The sequence below is a fragment of the Fistularia commersonii genome, chromosome 6 (genome assembly GCF_037954325.1).
Source record: "Fistularia commersonii isolate RoL2024-O1a breed Wild chromosome 6, RoL_Fcom_v1.0, whole genome shotgun sequence".
Taxonomy (NCBI): domain Eukaryota; kingdom Metazoa; phylum Chordata; class Actinopteri; order Syngnathiformes; family Fistulariidae; genus Fistularia; species Fistularia commersonii.
Window position 1 is genome coordinate 14109793 of NC_141289.1, and position 23230 is coordinate 14133022.

The 23230-nt window shown below is 40.2% G+C and overlaps 2 protein-coding genes across 3 annotated transcripts; both read right to left on the reverse strand.

Annotated features, from left to right (window-relative positions):
- Window positions 1–217: 217 nt before the first annotated feature.
- Window positions 218–10398, reverse strand: gart (phosphoribosylglycinamide formyltransferase). The gene is made up of 22 exons (XM_086148306.1): window positions 10164–10398; window positions 8301–8450; window positions 7130–7225; window positions 6858–7032; window positions 6467–6578; window positions 5911–5979; window positions 5697–5822; window positions 5507–5594; window positions 5307–5392; window positions 5060–5228; window positions 4499–4730; window positions 4130–4224; window positions 3719–3828; window positions 3098–3296; window positions 2760–3011; window positions 2304–2456; window positions 1946–2149; window positions 1714–1866; window positions 1383–1513; window positions 1166–1307; window positions 972–1087; window positions 218–816 (listed from the first exon to the last, which is right to left on the reverse strand). Exons 2-22 carry the CDS (start codon window positions 8443–8445, stop codon window positions 628–630), a joined length of 3042 nt encoding a protein of 1013 aa, XP_086004432.1. The 5' UTR covers window positions 8446–8450; window positions 10164–10398; the 3' UTR covers window positions 218–627.
- An 801-nt stretch (window positions 10399–11199) lies between these two features.
- Window positions 11200–16635, reverse strand: LOC147233468 (uncharacterized). 2 transcript variants are annotated; one of them, XM_086147504.1, is made up of 5 exons: window positions 16475–16635; window positions 14159–14449; window positions 12821–13087; window positions 12587–12739; window positions 11200–12210 (listed from the first exon to the last, which is right to left on the reverse strand). In XM_086147504.1, the coding sequence occupies exons 2-5, from the start codon at window positions 14427–14429 to the stop codon at window positions 12050–12052; spliced, it is 852 nt and encodes a 283-aa protein (XP_086003630.1). In that variant the 5' UTR covers window positions 14430–14449; window positions 16475–16635; the 3' UTR covers window positions 11200–12049. The 2 variants fall into 2 exon arrangements, with proteins under 2 accessions (XP_086003630.1, XP_086003629.1); XM_086147503.1 differs by lacking the exon at window positions 16475–16635 and adding an exon at window positions 14674–14743.
- Window positions 16636–23230: the final 6595 nt, after the last annotated feature.

A 23230-nucleotide genomic window follows, 5' to 3' on the forward strand; every position in this document is an offset into this window, starting at 1 on the left:
CTAACAGGAACCTCATCAGACCAGTAACCATTAAGGGTCCGATCAGTGATATGATCAAATGTATTCATTATCTTTAAAAACAAGTTTCCGAATGTTACTTTTTCTTCCCATCACTGTCCAGCCCCAAACATTAGACATCACGTGACTAAGAATTAAAGAGCCTTGATGTGTGCAACTTTTTTGTTACTAACAAATATATTACCAAAGCAAAAAAAAAGAAAAATTATGGTTTTATTATTTAAGCAAGGTAAAAAAACACAATGTAGCTAATTAAACTGATGGAAACTTGTCATGCAACATTGTACCATAGTGCATTTTTCCTTGTTTAGTGACTAAAATATCACTAAATAAAAAGGTACAAATAGTTAAGGTACAAGTATAACTCATAAGTCAAGAATCAGTAACAGCAAGCAAGCACAGACCTTCTCTTGCTACAGTGGTGGACCAGACACTTCAAAGAGGAGCTATTTCATTCATGTTCAAAAACTTGATGCATCTAGGAAATCCAGTCGAGGCAACTGGATGTAGCAAAAAAAAAGGTACTGAATCTCATTAAACTACTAGGAAAGACAAAGAATTATGTTGATAAAATGGAAGCCAAGAGTTGCGACCCTTCTGTTTTTACTGTCAATTTGCCCTCCAGACAATGCGTCCATCCTCGCCAAGCCTTATGCCGCCACTTGCTACCAGCTCCATGGCGACTGGAAATGCTTTGTGCTCGGCTTCACGAATTCTGTCAGCCAGTGTTTCCTCTGTGTCACTGCTGAGCACAGGCACAGCCTCCTGCACAATGATGGCTCCTGCATCCACTTCTTCCTATAAACAGAAACATTAAGCTGCCCTGTGGCTTCATTTGCATATACTCAATTATGCATAAAGGCCTGTCCAGCTCTTTATGCAAATAACGTATGGGGCACACACATAACCGAGAGCATAAAAAAGGAGGAAAAAAAAAAAGATGTCAGACGTACTGCGACAAAGTGGACAGTGCAGCCACTGACACGCACTCCAGCCTGAAGGGCCTGCTTCTGAGCGTTCACTCCCTTGAATGAAGGCAGCAGTGATGGGTGGATGTTCAGCAACTTACCTGAGGCGAGAAAGAGTTAAAATCATGTTTTATCATTCAGAGGGTCATTTATTATGTGAATGTCTGTAACCAACGTACTGTTCCATTTCTTGACAAAAGTCCCTGTGAGGATCCTCATGAATCCAGCCAGACACACCAACTCAACCCCGAACTCCTCTAAGACGCGGTCAATGGTGGCGTCAAACTCAGCTCGGCTCCCAAACAGTTTGTGGTCCACCACCTGGTTTGGGAATACAGTGTTACGCCTCTACCACTTTCTCTGTAGTGTCGAGTTTTGCTGGGTTTATTTTTGTACCCGTGTCTGAATGCCAGCCATCGATGCTCTCTTGAGCCCCTGCACACCAGGTTTGTTGGAGATGACGACCACAATCTCTGAACAGCTGGAAGGTTGCTTTGCCTGCTCTATCAGGGCCTGCAGGTTGGTGCCTGGGACGGGAAAGGATTATCCAAAAAAGAAATAAATCTTTTCTTTTTAAGGCAAAGCATAATGCAGAAAGAGAAATAATAGTATTCTTAATACAATACAACTTAAGAAATTTAAGACTTATTTGCGACACAGCAGAGCAGTGATTTCTTCAACTCCATTACCTATTCCAATTTCAAATTTTAACCAAATTGGAACACACCTGTGCCAGAGATCAGAACGCCTACTCTGGTTCTCTTTTGTGGTATGCCACCGTTACCATTGCAACAACTCTCAATTCCTAACTCGGCACTGGAGGCAGGACGAGCATTCAGAAGGCTGTCTTTCAGGTTTCGGATAACCACGGCCTCTGCACCTGCACAGAACAGCCAGATGTACGGTCTTAATTGGGAGCTTTTAGGGGACGTTGTTAGTTATCGGTCCCTGTGTCTCACCCGGCTGCCTGTGAGCTACTGAGCCCACTATCCAGGCCTCTTCATGGGCTTGTATCTGCCGCAGGACCCTTTGAGCATCCAAAGGTGCAACCACCAGGACTGCCCCCAGGCCACAGTTAAAGGTGCGGGCCATCTCTTCCTCACTGAGCTCACCCTTCTTCTGGAGCCAAGAAAACACCGGGGGTATGTGCCAGCGAGATGCATCTGATGTTAAAAAATGAGAGCAAAGGTCAAATAACAACATTGGTGATTTCTTTCCTACAAAGCAAATGTATCCGAACAAAATCCTTCCTTTTCAAGGAATGTCTTGCTGACATGTACAATTTATTGTGGTTGTTAGAAACGTTCAGTATCCCACCTAAATCAACTGCTAGCTCCTGAGGCAGCACCCGAGGGATGTTTTCCAGAAGACCACCCCCGGTGATGTGAGCGTAAGCTTTGACAGCGCCGCTTTGCAGGACTGGCAGGAGCAGACGGCTGTAAATCTTTGTTGGCGTCAGCAAAACCTCACCTGAGGGCACGGTTAAGTCACAAATCAAGAACTGAGTGAGAAATGGTTTCAAACTTTACAGAAGGGCTGAGCAGATTTTCAATGCACAGGCCATCTAATGGTGAGAATATGAATAATAAAAAAACTTAAAACATTTTGATTACAAGAATATTGACAGTTAGTCATCTCAAAAACCATACTGAAAATTTGCAGGTTAATTGAAACTATTTACAAATGAAAGCCTTAATGTAACTTGATATTGAACTACAACTATCAAAAGATCCTCACGTATTTTGAAATTCAAAATGCCTGACTCAGACTTACCAACATTCTGTCCTGGTTTCCCAAAGGGGGCCGGGGAGCTGTAGCTGAGGTTTGCTCGCTCAAGGACTTTGCGAACCAAGCTGAAGCCATTGCTGTGGACTCCAGATGACGCTAGTCCGATCAGTGTGTCTCCCTCGGCGATGTCCCCGAGCCTGGGCAACAGGGCCCCCCGCTCCACTGCCCCGACACAGAATCCGGCTAGGTCGTACTCCCCTGGTGGGTAGACACCTGGCATCTCTGCCGTCTCCCCACCTGGATATAGACAGGACAATTAAGCCACTGGAAATAAAACGCAGTGAAATTCAATGGTATCCCAATATGAACAAGTCTTATCCCACCCAGCAGAGCACAGCCAGCCATCTTGCATGCTTTTGCAATGCCTTCGATCACAGAGGCAGCCACGTCCACATCAAGGCTGCCGCAGGAGAAGTAGTCAAGGAAGTAGAGTGGCTCTGCTCCCTGAGCTAGCACATCATTCACACACATGGCCACCAGGTCTTGACCCAGGCTGCCGTGCTGCCCACACGCCTGAGCAATCTGCAACATAAAAACAGTCATATTGATATCCTTACAGATCTAACGTTAGCAAGAAAAAGGATAGAACGTTTGAAATACAGCAATTGTATGACAGCAGTACATTCAAACACTAAAATGTTCCCATTTTCAAATAACTTTTAACGTGTGAATTACAGCAAGACTACAAAGTGTTCATGGGTGGTTAGACTAAAGAGAACATCCACAAAGAGCCGAGTAATTTTTCACCTGTCAAGTTAAATGTCCTGCAAAGTTTTTAACTTAATACACATTTATTTTTCAGGTGCTTGGTCAGCACGGTTTTAAAAGCAAAGGTGAATCATTCACATAGAAATCTTGTTTGATTCTTGTCCATTCCAGCACCTTCTTTGAACCTTGGAAAAATATTGGTCCATTTTGTGGTTATGAAATAACTGAAACCCCACCTTGAGTTTGGTCCCGACTCCATCTGTCCCAGAAACGAGGATAGGGTCAACAAAGCCAGCGGCCTTCAGGTCAAACAGCCCAGCAAAGCCTCCCAGCTCAGCGTTACACCCTAATCGGAGCATTTTATTTCAAGTCACTCACGGCCTCATCCATTAGTCTCATCATGAATCATCATACTGACAAAGACGCCAATTATAGACTGCATTTAACTAATAAAATGGGCATTTGCTGGTGAGAGAACTGGTATAAAGGTGACATGTTAAACTGCAAACTGATTCCTTAGCCTGAAAAGTTAAATGTGCTGTAAGGACATTTCAACATATTAGTCATTGTTTTATGCGAGTCAGTATTAGATATACTGGAGGAGGTTATTTAAGTCCCAGGGTTTTGGCATACAAAAATAAAGTTACCAGAGCGGGATGTTGACTTGGCGAGAGGTTTGATCATGTCCACCAGCTTGTTACCAGCAGCGATGTCCACTCCGCTGTCTTTATAGGTCAAACCTCTGTCAGACACAGTCAAACGCTTAGTTATTGTCTCTGTGTACCCACAAATCTTAAGAAGGGGGTTTAAAACATTAAAATCAGCTTCAACAATTCTGGGATTAGACAAATCGATAAATGCAAACTTATTCAAATTTAGAAAATGATTAAAAGAAATATGAGGACGCAGGTGGATCCAAACAAAGCTTTATTTTGAAACTGTTTCAAAAACTTACAGTAGTGACTGTGATCAAAGTTTAGTTTTGTGTGTGCTCCATTAGCAACATTCACACACACCTGGGGTGGCTCAGGTGAGCGATGGCCCGGTGGCCGATATCACGTCGAAACACGGCGCCTGGGAAGCCTATGGCTGCCACACCTTGATTGGCTGCCTCCAGGCTAGCCTTCAGGGATGACTTTACCGCAGTGACAGCCAGGACTCTCCCACCACTGGAGACCATGGCTCCATCTTTCATGGCTGTGCCTGCATGGAAAACTTGTAGCCCCATGTCCTCCACCTGAGACAAACCTGTGAAAGGTCAGGGGAGCTTTTGATTTCCCTTGAGCATCATTCAGGCAGAATATTCAGACTTTATGTGCACATGTTCAATATACGGCTTGAAAAATATAACTCCAGACCTCAAGAAAAGTACTGGTGTATCCACACATTCAACAACATTACAATCCCTTGCCTTACCTGCCAGGTCTGGCAAGATGATCTTGTGACAGCAGGGTATTGATATGTTAAATGTCACAATATCGAACAGTACAACTCCAACCGGACTGGTGTCGATAACACAAAATAGAATTAGTTTCTCTATTTGGCAGCTGCAAATGTTGGAACTGGCTGGGTCGTACCTGTGATCTGGACACCCTTCTTGTATGAGCCTGGGTAACCCTCACTGGCCATCACAACTGTAACTGCAGAGCTGTCTTGATGCCACACGGGGGCATTAGAGGCCAGTTTGCCATTCATGGTATTCAAGAGGACTTCGTACAAGTCACTCTTCAGGAGCGGCAGAATTACCTGAAACAGAAACATCAAGTAATGAATCAAGAAAAGTAAATGGACATCTGAAGACAGACCGCAGTCAGGAAAACACACCTGACACTCAGGGTCTCCAAAGCGACAGTTGAACTCCAGTACTTTGACTCCCTGCTTGGTCAACATCAAGCCAGCATATAGAACACCTGACATACAACCAGAATTTAAAAAAAAAAAGGGTTAAAATATACATTAAACCTGTTGACTACGAAAACAGAACTGTTCTGGACAGATCTGGGAAACATGAAAATAAAACCTACCCACATATGGAGTTCCCTCCTCCTTCATCCCATCCACAGTCTTCTGAAGGACTGTCTCCCTGATTTGTAGCAGCATTTCTTGACTCACCTGATGGAAAGATGTTCTTTTATGGTTAAACCCTTGAAAATGATTGTAAAAAGATATTTGTCGTTACAAAGCTTCTCATTTCAAGGGCACCAGCCCTGGTACCTGAGGGGTAGGGCAGTAAGCCCCCATACCGCCAGTGTTGGGCCCCAAATCTCCATCCTGCAACCGCTTGTGATCCTGTGCCGGCGGCATCGGAGACACTGAGGAACCGTCACTGAAGCAGAGGCACTAACAAGGACAACAGACGTATTAATGCTCTGCTGATCAATACATCTGTATCGAAGGAGAATGTGTGCGCAGGAAAAATTCCACTCACAGAAACCTCCTCTCCCTCTAGAAGTTCTTCCACCACCACAGTATCTCCTGCCGCCCCAAAAGCTCTGTCCTGCAATTCAGCAGATAATTGTATCTTTCAGCTTGAGAAAACAGTCCTGAGAAAAGGCCGATGGCAATGAAGAAAAAAAAAAACAAAAACAACAGATAAACAGATTGAAACATCAATAAAGCTAAAGACATGAAAAGATTGTAGGACAGAGGCCAAATTGATGCCCTTTAATAAGGTCATCCCCATATTTCAACAAAGAAAAAAAACAAAGGGAAAAAAAAAAAAAAAAAATCAAAGAACTCACATTATAAAGAGATGAACCATATTGCACTACAACATCAGAGCATTTCTTTTTACACTTTCTATTTTTCTTTTTCTATAATGTATTTGTATTTTGTATATCCTGTAAATAGTCTTTTGTGCCAACATCTCTTATGTGCATTCTCTCCGTCTGTAACGCTGCTGTGATTGAATTGATTTTCCCTGCTGCAGGATCAGTAAAGTCTATCTTATCACCTGCTCTGTTACTCTTTATATATGTTTGTACCTTCATGATGTCCATCACAGCCTGACAGGCCTCGTCCTGGTCCTTGGCCACAATGACTCCCTTTCCTGCTGCCAGACCACTGGCCTTCACCACCAGTGCTGGAAAGTCGGCCCTAAAGAGCATGAGAGCAAAGGTGAACTTCACATATTTAACCAAGAACACAACCCATACCACTGAAACAACTAGCACTTTTTGTAAAATGTTTTTTGTTTGGGAAAGGGAATGAGAGCCACACCCACAGCTGTTGTCATGCCAAAGATGGAAACTACCAACAAAGAAATTTCCTCTCAACTAACATTTCAAATCAACACATTTCAGGCAGTTAACACATGCACACGCACACACACAACACATGAAAAAAACAAACAAACAGAGACGCCCTTGTACTCACGTGCGGATGTAGTTACAAGCCTCCTGGGCATCAGTGAAGGAACCATAACGTGCAGTGGGGATGCCATGGCGCTCCATGAAAGCCTTGGAAAAGCTCTTGCTGGCTTCCAACTGAGCCGCTTTGGCAGAGGGACCAAAACATGGCACTCCTGCTGCAACAAGGTCATCTACGATACCTGGAGTAGACATCAGTTTCAGATGAAACGTAGACTTGAAGCAGAAAAAAAAAACAACAAAAAAAAACACAAAAGCCAAAGCCATAGATAAATGTACCTGCGGCCAGTGGAACCTCTGGTCCAACAACAACCAGCCCCACATTATGATCCTTACAGAACTGAGCCAAGATGGAGTGGTTACTCACAGATACCTCTGCACAGAGAAATACCAGAGGAAGTTTCATGAAGAGCTGGATGGTAAAGAATCAAATAAAAATCAGAAAACTCTGAGGACTTTTTTTAAGCCGAGGACACTCTTTATCGAGAAGGTAAAATTATTTGAAATCATGATATAAGATTATGAGCTCATCTAACATCCCCCCCCCCCCCCCCCCCCCCCCCCACACACACACACACACACACACACACACACACACACACACACACACACACACACACACACACACACACACACACACACACACACACACACACACACACACACACACACACACACACACACACACACACAGCTTGAAAGTGTCAGATGAAATGTGATATTCTGGAACTAATGAGTAGGGGGTTTGTTCAACAAAAAAATTGCAATTCTTTCAATTTTAACACCTTGGTTGCATTATCAAAGTAGAGAGAGGAAAGATTTAGTCTCATCCAGTTATAAACATAGCATGTCAATCAGCACTAAGATGTCCATCCGCACTTTCTCAATTTGCACATCCTATGAACAAAACGGTATACATTTCCTTTGCACTCCACTACCTTTCGACTTGTACACCCTGTTAATATTGTTTCCATTTCATTGCACTGTTTAGATCTCACTGCACCAATTTGCTTATTATTGATTGCTGGCTTCAATGCTGACAGCAAAATAGGAATTTCATTGTACAAGGAAATGCATTCCTAGACTGCGTATTACAATAAACACTTTGAATCCTGAATTTGACTGACGGCATTTAACCCGGCATGGACGAACTCAGCAGCAGACAGCCACTTAGCAGCACCTGAGGAGCAGTTAGGGGTTCAATGCATTGCTCAAAAGAGACTTTGACAGGCTAGGTAGAGGTCGTGAATTGAAACAGGAGTATTGGGTTCAAAGTTTGCGAAGTTTCAAGCACATTTTGTCCTCATACTCTGACAATTTACTATGAAAATTTCACTGATGTGGATAGTGCCTTTAAAAAATATTTAAAGAGTATAAATGTATTGACAACATCTTTCATTAAGGATATAGATACAGTATATTTATACGTAGCTGTAGGGTCCATATTAACCTGAGTTGACGATCTTGCCACAGTTCATCGTTCCAGCATTTCCCGGGGCAACCAGGACCTGCTGGATGAGTGGCGACTGGGCCAGCTTCCAGGCCAGAGCATGTTCCCTCCCACCGCCACCGATGATCAGCACCCGTTCTGCCATGGCACCTGGGATTCAGAAAAATAAAAGATCCCAGCATGTCTGATTAGACTGAGACCTTTCACACGTTCGTGGCTGTTTTTACACCTCTCATCCGTATCTAAGTGATCATAAAGTCCGCTGCTTAATCGCATGAAAAAATTGGCCTGGACTGAAAGGAGTTTGTAAAGATGTGAGGAAGTGCTGACCTTTTCTGAAGATGAGAATCTTGACAAGTCAACAATGAAACAGCTTGTTTGCCTTGCAAAGCTGAATTAGCGGCAACACAAGCTCATTTGCATTGAGAAACACAGCCATTATCGGGCTGATAGAAGTAAAGCGGGCATTCTGTGTTATGTATTGAAACCGGTGACAGAATCCCTTTATGTTTGTGTAGCAAACACATGTTCTGTTCGGCAGCTATTTACTTCATCATTTGTACTTGTTACATACTTGTACTGCAAATGAAATGATGCTTAAGTGATTGGCTTTTCAATTACTGCTGATATCTTTATTTATTTTAATAGAAGCTAAGACCAGAGGAGACAGTTTTTGAGAATATCAGGGAGAAACATTTTGGAGTTTTTGGAAACATTTTTTGGATTTAAATGATCAAAAAACTTAATAAGACACAAATGAACTCTGCTGTCAATATCTAAATCAACTGGTGAAAGCAGCCAGTCAATATGTTGGTTAATACTTAATTGAGGACCTGAAAGACTAATATCATATTACCAAAATAAAATCCTGTCAAATAGAATATCAGACCCTAAAATTCCAAAATGTTTCAATATTGACAAGAGCTGCTGATTTTTAGCTCAACTAACCAAAATCCATTACAATCAAAAGAGTCAGCTAGTCCACAAAGTCCACACAAACTTGGAATTTTCAATTTGAAATTGATATTTTTTTGGTCCAACAATGTATATCGGCAACCAGGTATTTTCAATACAATACTTCACCAGTCAGCCACTTTAGCACAACTGGTTCTTCCATTCATGAATATTTATTTATACAAGGAAAACATTTACATGCAACTTTCAAAGTGAAAACTATTTATGACAAATACAAATAGGGCATGAAAAAATTTCCCCCCTCTGAGCCTTTATATGTAATAAGCCATGATACTTTTACAAACAAACTTGTGTCAAGATTTCACCCCAAATAACCAGAGAAACAAAGTAAAGGCCTAAATATGGATCTGCTGCCTTCCCGCTGATGTGAATTAAACTCAAGTTATCGTACAAAGAAGCCACTGTTCATTTCGGCCCCTAATTGAAATCACTCACTTCTTATTACTCACATGTCGGTACGTCAAACACATGAGCCGGAAAATACTGTCAATAATTCAAAGAGAAGATGACCTCCCATATATTTGTATGTATATATAAATAGAGATATTTGAATGTATGTATCACTGCAAAAAATTAAAGTAAATAAAAAAAACGTGACTCTTCTGAACAAGTCAGCACCCCACATCATACCATGAACCTGTAAAAAAAAAAAACACCAAACATATTATTTAATATATTGTTAATGCCCACAATTACACTGTGCATACATACGGTTAAAACGGCGGAGTGGGTTGTCTACATCCCAAGAAATATTTATATCAATATCTTATTATACCCACATTTTGCTATTCGAGTTAGCGTAAAGTTTGACTGGTAATAACGAGTGTTCCGTCATTCAATCTTGAAATGACGCGGTGCATGAACATGAAACGAAATGTGATCACTCACCTGCTTTTAAATCGATTAAGGAGAAAGGCAAGAAATAGACGGTTCCCGGAGTCAGACGTGTCCCTTCAGCCCGCAGCCGTGAGACTCACAAACACAGAACACCAGTCGTGGAAAACTGTCACACACCACGTGGATGCGACGCACCAACAGCGTCAGCGAAAAGGCGCCAAAATACGCTACGAGAAGAACACTGAAGGCGCTCAAGAGCTTTCAAACACACACATTTTTCATCTTTGTCTTTTCAACACACACTCTTGCAACTTACTTAGATTCTCTGTCAAGGTTATTTTTTTTGACATGTGTTTGAGTTTTATTTTCTCGACTTCCTTTGGACGTAACAGATAGATGCATCATGGGAAATGTAGTTCTTTAAACGCTGTTCAGCAAAAAGTAATTTTACGCACCACATCTTAGACATTTCATTGACATACAAAAAGGATCTAATCATTTTCAACTATCATAAATTATTGGAGCTGACTATTATCTAGTAGTCAGCTTCATGAAAGGTTAAGGTGTGTTCTTTCTTGAATGGATGATACAGTATCACCTAAGTAATGAATATCATATTTGGGTAAATGAATGACATTTGGTTTTTTGCAGGCCGGTCTGCAAGAGGGCTGCTTAAGCGCATGTTGACAATGGATATATATCTAGATTATGCATTTTTATCACCATAAAAATCTATTCAGTTGAAACTAATAGTGAATCTAATCTGAGGAAATTTATCTTGTCTGCTGATGATCAGCCCTGCAATTAAGGCACAACAGTCCTGAAACACTAACAATAAAAGTTATCATGGTATTTAGGGCTTTTAGAAAAATCAATTTTTCCTATAATCTATCTATTCTTCTGGGAGGGTGGCTGGACAGAGATGAACAGGATTTGCTTTTTATTTTGATCTAAATGTGACAGGCTTTCATCAAAGTTACAGTGGTTGTTTAAAACCTGGGTCTAAGAACAACCGGGACAGAATAAAAGCTCAACTTTCAAAACATATTCTGGTGAGATAAATGTTAAAAATGTCATTTGGAGTTAAGACTTTTCATAACGTAGTTTTATTCATGGGAGTTGTTTGACAGGTTCATACACTGGGATGCAGTTTAGGAAGACAATAAGACTGAACCATTTCTAAATTTAGTAAATTAGATACTAATTTGTACACAAACATCACAATACTGTACAGTTTTAGATATTACAACTATGATTTTGTTGTGATTCAATTTCATGTGTTTAAAATTCGCGAAAACAAACTCTTCGATATTGAATTATTGCTTGGTCTTTATAGTATAATGTACTATAAAATATAATATATTATACTTCATAGTTTAATAAGTTAATTATGTGCTGTGTGTGAGAAAAGACCGACTGTGAATTGTTTTTAAAACATACACATCTTCTTCTTTTCCTTTTAGCTTTTCCCTTCAGCGAATCAACCTTCCTTTTAAAACTTACACATCAGTTTCATGAAATAAGAATAAAACAGAGGTAAACTCCTTTATATAAACAATAAAACGAATAATTGTATAATATCTCCTCTAATTCTTAGCGTTTTCATTTATTGTACTGTCGCTTTTTTGAGATGAACACAAATATAATTATTCAAAAGCCCCTCTGACGAACATTCAAATAATGGTGCATAAAAAATGTAATAAGATAAAATTTCATTTGGTACATTGTGACAACTAAATGGGAAGTACTTTGGTTTATATGCTTTAAACTGCAGCATAAAAAGCAGTAAAAAGAAATTAGACATTTATTTGGCTGTATCTCTTTCAGAAAGGATCACTTCAGCCGGGGGAACAGTCGTCGAGAATTAATGGCGTACTCAGTCCGACATTCGCAGATCATTGACTTTTCGAAAACAATGTGCTTTGGACTGCTGCTTGTCACAACAGAGGAAGTTCAGCAGCATTGCAGAGCTCTCGGCCTAACTCGGAGTGTCTCAGGGCAAAGAGGGTGACGCCTGAACTGTACGCTGCGGGGATTGTGATGTGAGTTAACTTGGTGCCAACTTGCTCCTCTTCCAGGACCATCCGTTTCACTTGACCTAAGAGAAACAGAAAAAAAATGTGTTTCCAAACAAAGTGATAGACAATGTTACAACCCAAATGGTTCTTTCTTTTTCAAGATTTTCCTGTTCTTTGAGCCAAATCTCCATGGTCAAATGTTGTTTGAAATAATTAAAAGGAATAATAATAAATGCATGCCATGATCTACATACAATTACGGTACAAGTAAATAAGAGGCTTTAGTAGCGTCAATAAATACATATTTAACAAAAGAGTTACATAAATAAAGATAAATGGATGGAGGTTTATACACCTCTTATTAACCACATATGCTCTCCAAAATTTAAATAATATATATTTTGTTGTATTTTAGGGAACATTTTTCAGATTTAATCATAGCATTTGCCAATTTACCTTCAACATCAAGTTCCCTCCACTGTGGGTCAGACTGGTACTCTGGAAAGCTGAACGGGATGCAGTCTGGCGTTAACCTCTGCAGCACATCTTCGCGACGAATCAGCAGAATGGATTCACTGCAGAGTCGCTGGTGCAATTCCTCCTCAAGCACTAGAACAGAGATTAAACACCAAAAGTAACGCTAAACTTTTGAAAGATAACAACATTTCAGGTTTCCATTAGTTTACCCACCCAAATCTAGTGGATTTGTCATGAAAACAGCATTAGGTGCAACTCCAAATATGAACTGATGGTGCCAAGCGTCGGGGACCTCCTCGCCCTCAGCAACGGCGAGCTGCATGTTCATTGTTGCTATGGGCACTGCACCTTTCTGAATCCAGCTTGCCAGCCAGGGGACTAAGTTGACATGTCGCCGTGGATGAAGATGGAAGAAGCGGCCCATTACCTTCCCCTTGCTGGCCTCCTCTGCTCCAGCCATAAGCTGAATGTGAGTGGCACCTGAAAAGAAACACAGGCAGTTGTAGAAATAGCAAAATTATGGTGGGCTCGTTACGCTCAACTGCAAAGAAGAACAGGACGTTTCTTTTCCATTCTGAGCGGAATGACAGTTTGGACCCCATTCCTGAAATGTCAATGTAAAAATGGAGTAATGGAGCTGAAAATGGCAATTACAGTCTCCTGTGAGAGACTCTTTGTCTGTATGACTTCTGAATTGGTCTGGGTACTGTCACGCTGAGAACAGCATTAAGGAGAGGTGATGGAGCCTCATTCAGCAGTGATATGTCCCTGCAAGCATCTGTGAGACTGTGATAATAACTGCCTGTGGAGCATAGTTAAGATGTGTATTTATAAAGAGTCCACTTTGCGACGTTTTTTTTTTATAACTATAGGGCATTTTCAGAAGGTTTTAGAAGTGAAACTGTATAGTATTGTTCACATACATTTGGTTAAGCTGAGGATATTAAGTCTCCCCTGATGTGTCCTTGTTTTATTGATTTATTTTGTCATAATCATGGCTTTGTAAGAAAAACATTATGTAATTTATGCTATTATGTAATTTATGCTATTATGTAATTTATGCTATTATGTAATTTTAGTAATGAGAACAGATATGTATGGCATTGCTGGTCATAATCTTCAGTGTCATAACAATACTGTACAATCACATGTAAATTCCAACACCTTAAAATTTACATGGTATCATGACAGCTCCTTCATGATGTTATGTTTCTTATAATCAAAATGCTCCTGACATAAACCATTATAAACCAATATATAAAGGATGAGTCAATATCAAAAAATACCTTGATACATCATACATTTTTTGTGATTTGATCATGTCTATTTTTAATACTTTAAAATTCCATTGCAAAGTTGACACGATTGTGGATTCACTACATACACACAGAATAACAGTCACCTAAAATTTAATGAGGAAAATTTCATCCTAATTTCTGATTACTCTATCCCCGAACCAACTGTCTCCCCAGTTTGCAAGATCAAAAAAATACATATCTTGACGAACAGCTTTTGGATACGCATTTCTTTTGGAAATGTCAGGACGTTTACCAGCCTCACTCCTGGACAGCAGGTAGTCTGGTAGCGGGGAATCATTCCTCCTTAAACGGGTCTTGACACAGCGGTCAGCTTCCTCAGGGGCCACATCAACTCCAAGGGCCTTCAGCACATCAACAACTGCTGTGGCCCCGCATGCTGAGGCTCCGATCTGCAGGGTCTGCCTCTCCAGAGCCTCCTGGATGGACCACAGCATAACCTCTTTGAATCCTGCATCCTCCTCATCATCATCACCAGCATGGACCTGCTCACACTTTGCCTCCATCTGGCTGCCCACCAGGGTTCCTGCAGGAGAGGAGTAGGTTACAGTAGTCAACGTTCAACTCAAGTCTTGCAGCAAAGTAACACTAATATCTATTTTCCATGTCAAGAACTTGATAACTAAAATCCGAGCCAAAATGAAATACTATTACTTGGTGCGAATGGAAATTACGACTGTTCTAAATTAAAAAAAAAGTCAAACGTGTGACGTCCAAATAGATAAATCGCAAATGTCTTGGCATACAAACCTTTTATTCAACCATGTTACTGTATCAAACAGGGTTTTGACAGGATTTGCGCATGCGCACACTACACAGGTGGCACTTCGGCTCTTTCTCGTCTGGCTTGACAAGAAGGCAAAAAAACAAGTAGCGCCCCCTACCGACTCTATCTATCTATCTATCTATCTATCTATCTATCTATCTATCTATCTATCTATCTATCTATCTATCTATCTATCTATCTATCTATCTATCTATCTATCTATCTAGTTTAATTTACTCCAAAACTTTAATTACATGACAACAGCTGATGGAAACTTTATAATTGTAAGGAAGTCCAACAAATAACATAGTGCAAAGCACAATGATGGGTAAGTCATTGGTAGTTAGTGATGTAACCAACTGAACTGTGTCCACAGTGTCGAGTAAGAATCATAGCAAGATAGGATATCACTTTAGTCAATAACTGTAACCAGACTGTATCATGGTCTGGCTTGAGGGAGGGGGTCATCCTTTGAGTCAATAAAAGAAGATTAGCTTGATTTTCAAGTGTTGACCTAGATGTTGGGAAAGGATCTTTAATGAGTCTGTTATCAAGTGTAATTAAAGGCATTGGGAGGAATATGTGACAGTAATGTGGGTGCTTTGGAAAGTCATTATGTCAGGAAAATCATGTTCGCTGGTTGTATAAAAGAATAATCTGCACTTTTTCTTCTCAATGCTCAAACCTACTCTATGGTTGCAGAGTGACAACTTGCAAAGATCAAAAAGAGACTGGTGATGTTTTTAGAGTCTCACCTGGGGGTGCCAAAGGCAGAAAACAATGTGACAACATGGCTCTTTGTGTAGAGGAGGAGAGTAGAAATGTTCTTTTTTACATTCTTAATCTGATATGTGTTGTGCTCGAATCAGTCCTGAGTCATTACAGTCCAATTTTTGTTTAGGCTGAGACGAAAATAATTCCATAAATATACAAATAAAATCTCCATGTAAAATATCTTCTTCTCCTTTTGGCTTCTCCCTTCAGGGGTCGTCACAGCGATCCACTTTCTCTATCTAACCCTATTCTCTGTATCCTCCTCTCTCACACCAACTACCTTCATATCCTCTCTCACTACATCCATAAATCTTCTCTTTGCTCTTCCTCTAGACCTCCTGCCTGGCAGCTCCAATTCCAGCATCCGTCTATCACTTATATTCACTATCCCTCCTCTGTACATGACCCAACCATCTCAGTCGAAATATAATTTGATATAAAGAGGTAAAGAAACGCATTCAAGCAGGTTGGGATAAATGGAGAATAGTGTCCGGGATGCTGTGCAATATAAGGCTATGAAAGGAAAGGTGTGCAAGACAGTGGTGAGATCAGTGATGCTGTATGGCCTAAAAAGCAGTTACAATTACAAAAAGACAGGAGGCAGAGCTGGAGGTCGCAGAGAGGAAAATGTTGAGGTTCTCTTTGGCAGTGATGAGGATGGATAGGATCAGGAATGAGTCTGTCAGAGGGACAGCAGATGTTAGATGTTTTGGAAAGAAGGTTAGAGAAACCAGAGGAGGAATAGTAAATATATTGGTAGACGGATGCTGGAATTGGAGCTGTCAGGCTCCAAGAGGTCTAGTGACCAAAGACAAGATTTATGGATGTAGAGAGAGCGGATATGAAGTTAGCTGTTGTGAGCAGGGAGGATACAGAGAATACGGTTTGATAGAGAGGGTTGATTCGCTGTTGCGACCCCTGAAGGGAAAAGTTGAAACGAAAAAAAGAAAGTATAATTTGATATTTTGTACTCCAAATAACAAAATATACAAAAAAAAAAAAAAATCTTACCCCATTTATACCTGATTCTCCTTCATTTAACGTTTCAATACCAGTAGTCCAGTCTTCTGAATGTGGGAGTTAATTTGAAAAATCCGTTACAGTTTTACCTCTGAACGCAGGGTGTCAGTGTTGCTGCACGCAAAGAGCAGCGCGTCGAGCGCGGACACCGCGATGCTCCGCAGCCGCGGGCGAGCAGCGTGTCGCCCGACAGCTACCCGATTCTTCGAGCCGTGCACAAGAGGAGGGAGAGTTACAATGAGACGAACATAAAGCAGATGCCACGGTAAGGGGCTCTTTTCGGGCTCAAATCTCGTTTAAAGCGGGGTTTGTGAAAAAGGAATTTACGATTATTCTTCCCCTTTATTATTTATCGAATAAGCCTCCATCTCCTTCAAAATTCGGGGTTGGTAATATTATTATTTTTTTGTACAAGAAAGCAAAAATATATTTTTAATATTGGCCATCTGATTTCATGATTTTCCAAGCCAACCCGGCAATACTCCTACTGCTTTCCAGTATTAACCCTCGACGTGAATTGCAAGTAAGGCAAACTTCCCGAGGGTTGAAATTAGTCCGACTGGCTGCGCCACCTGGTGGGAAAGAAGGCAAATAAGAAAAGCATCTCAGGATAAAAGCAAGTCAACAGTCTGAGTCTTATTTTTATGGTATCGCCCACCTTGCTTTGAACTTCCCTGCAGCAACTTTATCTGCAGAGATCCAAAATAACATGCTCCTGTGTGCAATCGTAAACTCTAGGCCGGTTGGTATTCAACTCACCTCTCCTGCATTCTCCGGCTTTTGCGCATTTAGACCGGGGGCTGCTGAAAACACTACAACAGGAGTGTGATTAAAAGTGACTGGGCTCTCCGGACATGATCCGCCATCTGATAAAAAGCATGTCAGGCCAGAAATGAGGGGGAGGAGGCAGGAGGGGGAAGTCTTCACATGTCCGGGATGAAAGATGGAAACAGAGAGGCTCTTTCTGTTTCTCACAGGCGGCCTTCACCTCAGCATCACCCTTTGCCATTTGCAGACATGGAGGGCCAGAAAGAGTGTTTTTTTTTTCTTCTGACCATGAAGTCATCAAAGATGTCAACAAACACATGGCAGATCTACGGTTCATAGTGTGAATACTATTTTTTTTTTAGTTTGTGTTTCCACTCCCCATGTACTTTGAAAGCAGAAGGGGGAGATATATTAATCCCTCTAAAAGGTCATGCATCAGTGATCATCTCCTCCATGAGGGGGGATCATTTCCTGATGAGAAGAATTCTGTAAATAGGACACTGTAACCTATAGGAAAAGATTACACACAGTTGGACAGCTCGGTTGCAATTTAATCAAAATTAATAGTTATCATTGATTTTGCGGCTTTATCATTTTTATCACAAAAGTGTTTCAAAATGATATTAGCACGAGTTAAAAATATCAATGCTCTTTATCGTCAATATTATAATTGTCATTCTTCTTTTATACTTTTGTAAAAATACAGCAATTTGAAATGTGGGTATATAAATGAACAATGAAATATAGGAATAAAAACAAGGCTACAATAGAATCTATTCACATAAACATTTGTTCCTTGTTGTATTGTCCACCGAGCACAGATTTGTTGCTGTGTGGCAACAGCAGGAGACGATCTGTCACTCTAACCTTTTGTTCTTTGACTCCTCATGGAAACAGGTGGGAAAGGCTGTGTTTGTTACATGCACTGCACATGACTACATGGAGATAACATTTCATCTTTTCTATACATGCTCCGTGTTCTCATTTGTCAGTGTCCAGTCTTTGGCCTACACAGAAGGGGAGGGAACTCTCCAGTTAAATCCCTTCAGTATTATCCCTTGGTGTATATCCTTTTAAGTACATGTCTTTTTTCTAATGGTTGTTGTGATACTAAATTTAATGTGAAAGAACCATAACTTGTTGCGCAAGATATACCTTTGCAAGCGTTTTTATGAATGTCATTTCACTTCTGGGTGAGTTAGGCACAATCAAAAATAACTACAAAGACTGGGATCAAATATCAGGATATTAAAATCAATGTTTTGTAGCTGAATGGTTTTCTCAAGGGTGAGAATTGTTTGAAGAGAATTCCAATCAGACTCGACTTACAAAGCCTGTTATGGAGTCTGTCCTGACAGCCTGTTATCCTCCAATGACCTTCCGCTCTCCACAACAATATAAAAAGTTCTTCTGTGACTTATCCTAACCCTGGCAGGAAAACACCACAGCCTTTTTTTTTGATAAATCCCATGAAGAGAGGGACAAACCGATGCCGATAGAGACAGACTGTCTGGCAATGTCATCGTTAACGAACCTCTGAAAAACATCCAGAGGTCATTTTTAAACTTGACAGATAAGATGAAGGGGTTGTGAAATGTGACGGTCACCATGACCTCTGTGGAGGAGGACTTTTGGCCCACTTACTTTTGGCGCCGTCCGAGTATGTAATTTAGGTAATTGATTCAGTTGGTTGTGATCTGTTTCTGGTCTGGAACTGCATCGGCTGTTGGCATGTAAATGCAGAAGTGAAAGTCAAGAGCTGGGGGGTCATGCAATTGTTTAATACTCATTTACGCTGTGCTTTTTTGTGTGAATATACCATTTAACTTCACTCCAAAAAATGTTCAAGGGGCTTTGAGGAATTCAAAGTGATATTTGTAAGAAATTTTAACAAAAACTGTCAGAGCAGGTCTTGGTAAGGAAAATAAGCATCTTTGTTCTACCTGTGATGTACCTGTGTGTTACATTGTAGCTGCTTCGTGGATGTGTAAGAAAAAGGGAAAAAACAGGAGAACTGTGGGTTGTACACAGCCTGGGTGTCCCCTTAGAATAATAAGAGAAGCAGAGTCTATTTAAACACTATCTGCATGACCTCTCAGTGCACAGCAGCTCTGCAGGGATCTACAGGATTAACCGGTGCCTCTCAGGTAAGCTGATTCATAATAAATAGCAGCAAAGCTTTGAAAATATCCATAACAGCACATTAGCATTGAAATGAGGTAGCACTTTTGTCAGGGGGAAGTTCTAGGTCACCGAGACAAACGTTGAACACTGTGCCTGGGGGACACGGGCACACACTCAGCTGTCCCCTCCCAGGGCCGTTGTGCCTACAACCATAATGTCAGTCGCATTAAGATTCTGGCTTATTTGCAGAGGAGTAGGGGATGATGTTTCTAAGTGTTGGATAGCACCCATTTTGGCTCAATTCAGCTGCATTGTGCTTCCTGTTAAGCAGCCCCAACACTGCAGGGTCTCCACGGGTGTCCATGTGAGGCCCAGAGCTCCATGGGCGGACTGTGGCCAAAGGAGTGGGGGGTCCCTGTGTGTTTTTAAAACAACTCGGCAGAAGTGACTGCCTCGTGTTTCCAGTATGACCTAAAATATGATAGTGTGCTTTATGGACAATATCCCAAGATACGGGTGTCGCACCCCTAATTCCCTCTGTTACTCTTTTGATGTGATCCTTTTTTTTTTCTAAGAAAATACAACACATGCTGGTAATATTTTGCCAAGCGTTCATCGTTAGTATGCATTTATTGCAAGCATCGTTTGAGAGCATATTCTTTTTTGCCACTCTGCTGATTTCTTATTGATTTTTAGATATGCTTAGCTGATTGTCAGTTATTAAATTATTCATTGTCATTTAACTTTATCCATTTAAGGTAATTTATTCTTGATTATAATCAGGTACCCGGTAGTTTTCACATAACTTCTTGTACTTTCATGATATTTGGGTAAGTTATTAAACATTGTAAGATTAGTTCTTGTTTTTTATAGAATCTTCTCGGAAATTGACTCATAAAACTCATAATACAAGTTAAAGAATATAAGACTGGATCAATGGAATTATCTTGATAGTAAAGTTGGTAATTACTAAATTTCCATTCTTTTTTAACATTTTTGAACGAAATGGGCTGCCATCATTAACTTTTATATTACATTTTACTTATAAATATTATCTGGAAAGTTAACTCCTTCACCCTGTTACTCGACAGTGTGCCATTAATGGTCTTTCAATTTTTTTTCATTCCTGCCCTTTAAACAGCTTGTGTGTGTGCGGTATGTGTAGTTTATCGTATTTAACATTTTGCCACGCTACTGGTTTTGTAAAATAAAAAATGTGATTTTTTTTTTTTTTGCTGGGAACTTTCTGAAGTGTAGTTCTGCAGGGCATAAAACAGTCAAATTGCAAATTGCTGGGATTGTTTCATGCTGCATTGCGACCCTCAGTGCTGGATAAGAAGAATAATCAACGAATTACTCTCTCTGTCAATATATATATATATATATGTATATACTTATATATACAGGCACACACACACACATATGTATATATATTTATATATATATCTACACATACATACACATATATGTATATATACACATATATGTATGTATATATTTAGCTACTGATTTAATAGATTGAATGATGGGTGGAAACTTAGCAATGAATCACCGAGACAGCTGGGAGGCTATTTCGAAATATTACTGCTTTGTTTTTAAAACAGAGACAATTCACAAAGATGGGGATTTCATGTTTTATAACTGGAGGTTACTATGCTTCATGTCACTTTCTGTATATATTTGAATGAAAGTGTCGTTATTCATGATGGGAGGCTGTTGTTTGAGCTTGTCTTTTTTTTTTTCTGTCTTGCAAACATTTTTTATTGCCTATTATCACCTCTAGACCGGATCAGATTCAGCTCCCACATTGCCTGGCGACAGCGGATACACCCATATGAGACACCGGCTGTGAAATGATATACATCACCAGCTTACTGCAAAAACAAACTGTCCTTGGCAGATAATGTTCCATAAAGTTGCTTGAGCTGGCTGATTTGCCTCTGTGTGAGACATTTGTCAGGATTCTCTGACACTGGGACAATTTCTACCCCTTGGACATACATCACACAGTAAAGATGATGAGTTTTTTCAGAGATGCCAGCAGAAAAATGTCGTACTGACATTCGAAATCACACATATGACATTCACAAAGGAAGCAGAAATTTGTTATCTTGCAGCCTTCGTTTCAACACTGACATGGCCGAGCTGCTGTAGAGAAGCCCTCACATGCTGATATGGCAGATGTGACTGAGAGGTGCTCTTTAGGTTAAGACACCAGGATCAGGCAGTCTTGCATCGACTCATGATGCCCGATGCAGGAGCTGTCACTTCAGATGACCGTCATGACGACGGAATGCTTCTCTCTGCTTGATTTGGCCATTCCACTGCTCCTCAGGCCGCAGATCAACTATCAACCCGTGACATTTATCAGTTTTCCTCCAAACTCCCTTTCACTTTCCAGGAAGAAGCGTTATTAAGTACAGTTATATGGGAATGCTGTCGTATCTGTCCTGACCGATGTGACATTTGTGCCAAATTCCCCAACCAGTCACACTGGTGAAATTCAATTTATAACCAAAAAAGCTATAAAAACAACGGAAACAGCATTCTGCTTATTTTCCAATATTAAACAGTTTACATCCATGTCCATCCAGACTTTTAAAGGGATGACTTTGAAAGAAATAATGACTGGATAAGTGTTTGCATGTTTTGTGAGTTTAAAGTGACCTTTAACTTTGACTCACAAAATCTAATTAATGCATCCTTAAGTCCAAGCGGATGTTTTACACCAGGATTTTAAAAGTCCACTCAAATCATTCATGTGACTTAGACAGACATGAAAACCCAGTGGCCCAAAATAAATCCACATTTTCTTCTAATTAACTGATAAGGAATTTAAATGTTGTTGCCATAAAAGCACAATGTCAATGTGACCTTAAATAAATCCACATTTTCTTCTATTTAACTGAGGACAAGGAATTAAAACATTTTGACATAAAATGTAGAGGTATAATATATATATATTTTTACAGCTAATTTTTCATATAATTGTCACATTTTTTTGATGTTGACCTTCATCAGAACCTATTACTCCTTATAGCCATAAATAAAGCCCGACACATCTCCAACAAACAGTGGGTATCTGTATTAGAAATGTTTCCATGGCTGTCTAATATATGGTCAGTATTGATGAGATTATGCATCTCAGCACTGTTAGGATGCACTAAATGATTAGCCATGTAATTGTGAATAATATATTGTACCACTAGTAAAATGCATTCAGCTCTGGGGAATTGAACCACAAAAGCAGCAAAGTATCTGTAAGACTATAATTTGTAGAGGCGAGTGTTGAAGTAGATGGTAACATAAAGTTTTAGATTGAAGTGTGGGCTAATTTAACCTTACAGTGGTTGATCAGCAAAGATATTCATCATATATCCAGGAGACAAAAACATAACAATAATTGACAGAAAGAAGCACAAAGGTACTTTTGAGCTAGAACAGTCTTAGTGGACTCGTGGCATTCAGAGGCCATATTCATATCATTTAGTGTTCAGCTCAAGACTCTGCATTGCATTTTTTTCTGTTATCTTTTATCCGTGACACCTTCACCACAGAGCAGCTTGTTGGACTTTTTAAGTAGTGTACAAAAATCCAAACGATGCAGTCGCCTCATCTGCTTTTTACCTTTGTCCTTTAAAAGGACAGTCTGAAATGTGAGATAAGAGGAGGGAGTAATAAAACATATGTTGTCTGGTTGTGAAGCAGACCATTAAATGATCTTGGGTAACAAAAGTTGTCCTGACGATGAGAAAACAGGTTTAAGTATTTAATGTTAATGAATATCCTTGACTCATTTTAATCAGGGTTGAAAAACATATCAGTCTGCTTTTAAAGGTTGCTGATCTCCTTTAT

Excerpts from the sequence above, each read along its gene's own strand:
- LOC147233468 (XM_086147504.1), bottom strand. The coding sequence starts at position 14,429 with ATGGAGGCAAAGTGTGAGCAGGTCCATGCTGGTGATGATGATGAGGAG. Across the intron at positions 12,740-12,820 it reads GACAAATCCACTAGATTTGG|TGCTTGAGGAGGAATTGCAC; the intron begins GTGGGTAAACTA and ends TCTCTGTTCTAG. Across the intron at positions 12,211-12,586 it reads GAGGGAACTTGATGTTGAAG|GTCAAGTGAAACGGATGGTC; the intron begins GTAAATTGGCAA and ends TGTTTCTCTTAG.
- gart (XM_086148306.1), bottom strand. The coding sequence starts at position 8,445 with ATGGCAGAACGGGTGCTGATCATCGGTGGCGGTGGGAGGGAACATGCT. Across the intron at positions 4,731-5,059 it reads GAAGGGTGTCCAGATCACAG|GTTTGTCTCAGGTGGAGGAC; the intron begins GTACGACCCAGC and ends GACCTTTCACAG. Across the intron at positions 3,829-4,129 it reads CAAGTCAACATCCCGCTCTG|GGTGTAACGCTGAGCTGGGA; the intron begins GTAACTTTATTT and ends TGCTCCGATTAG.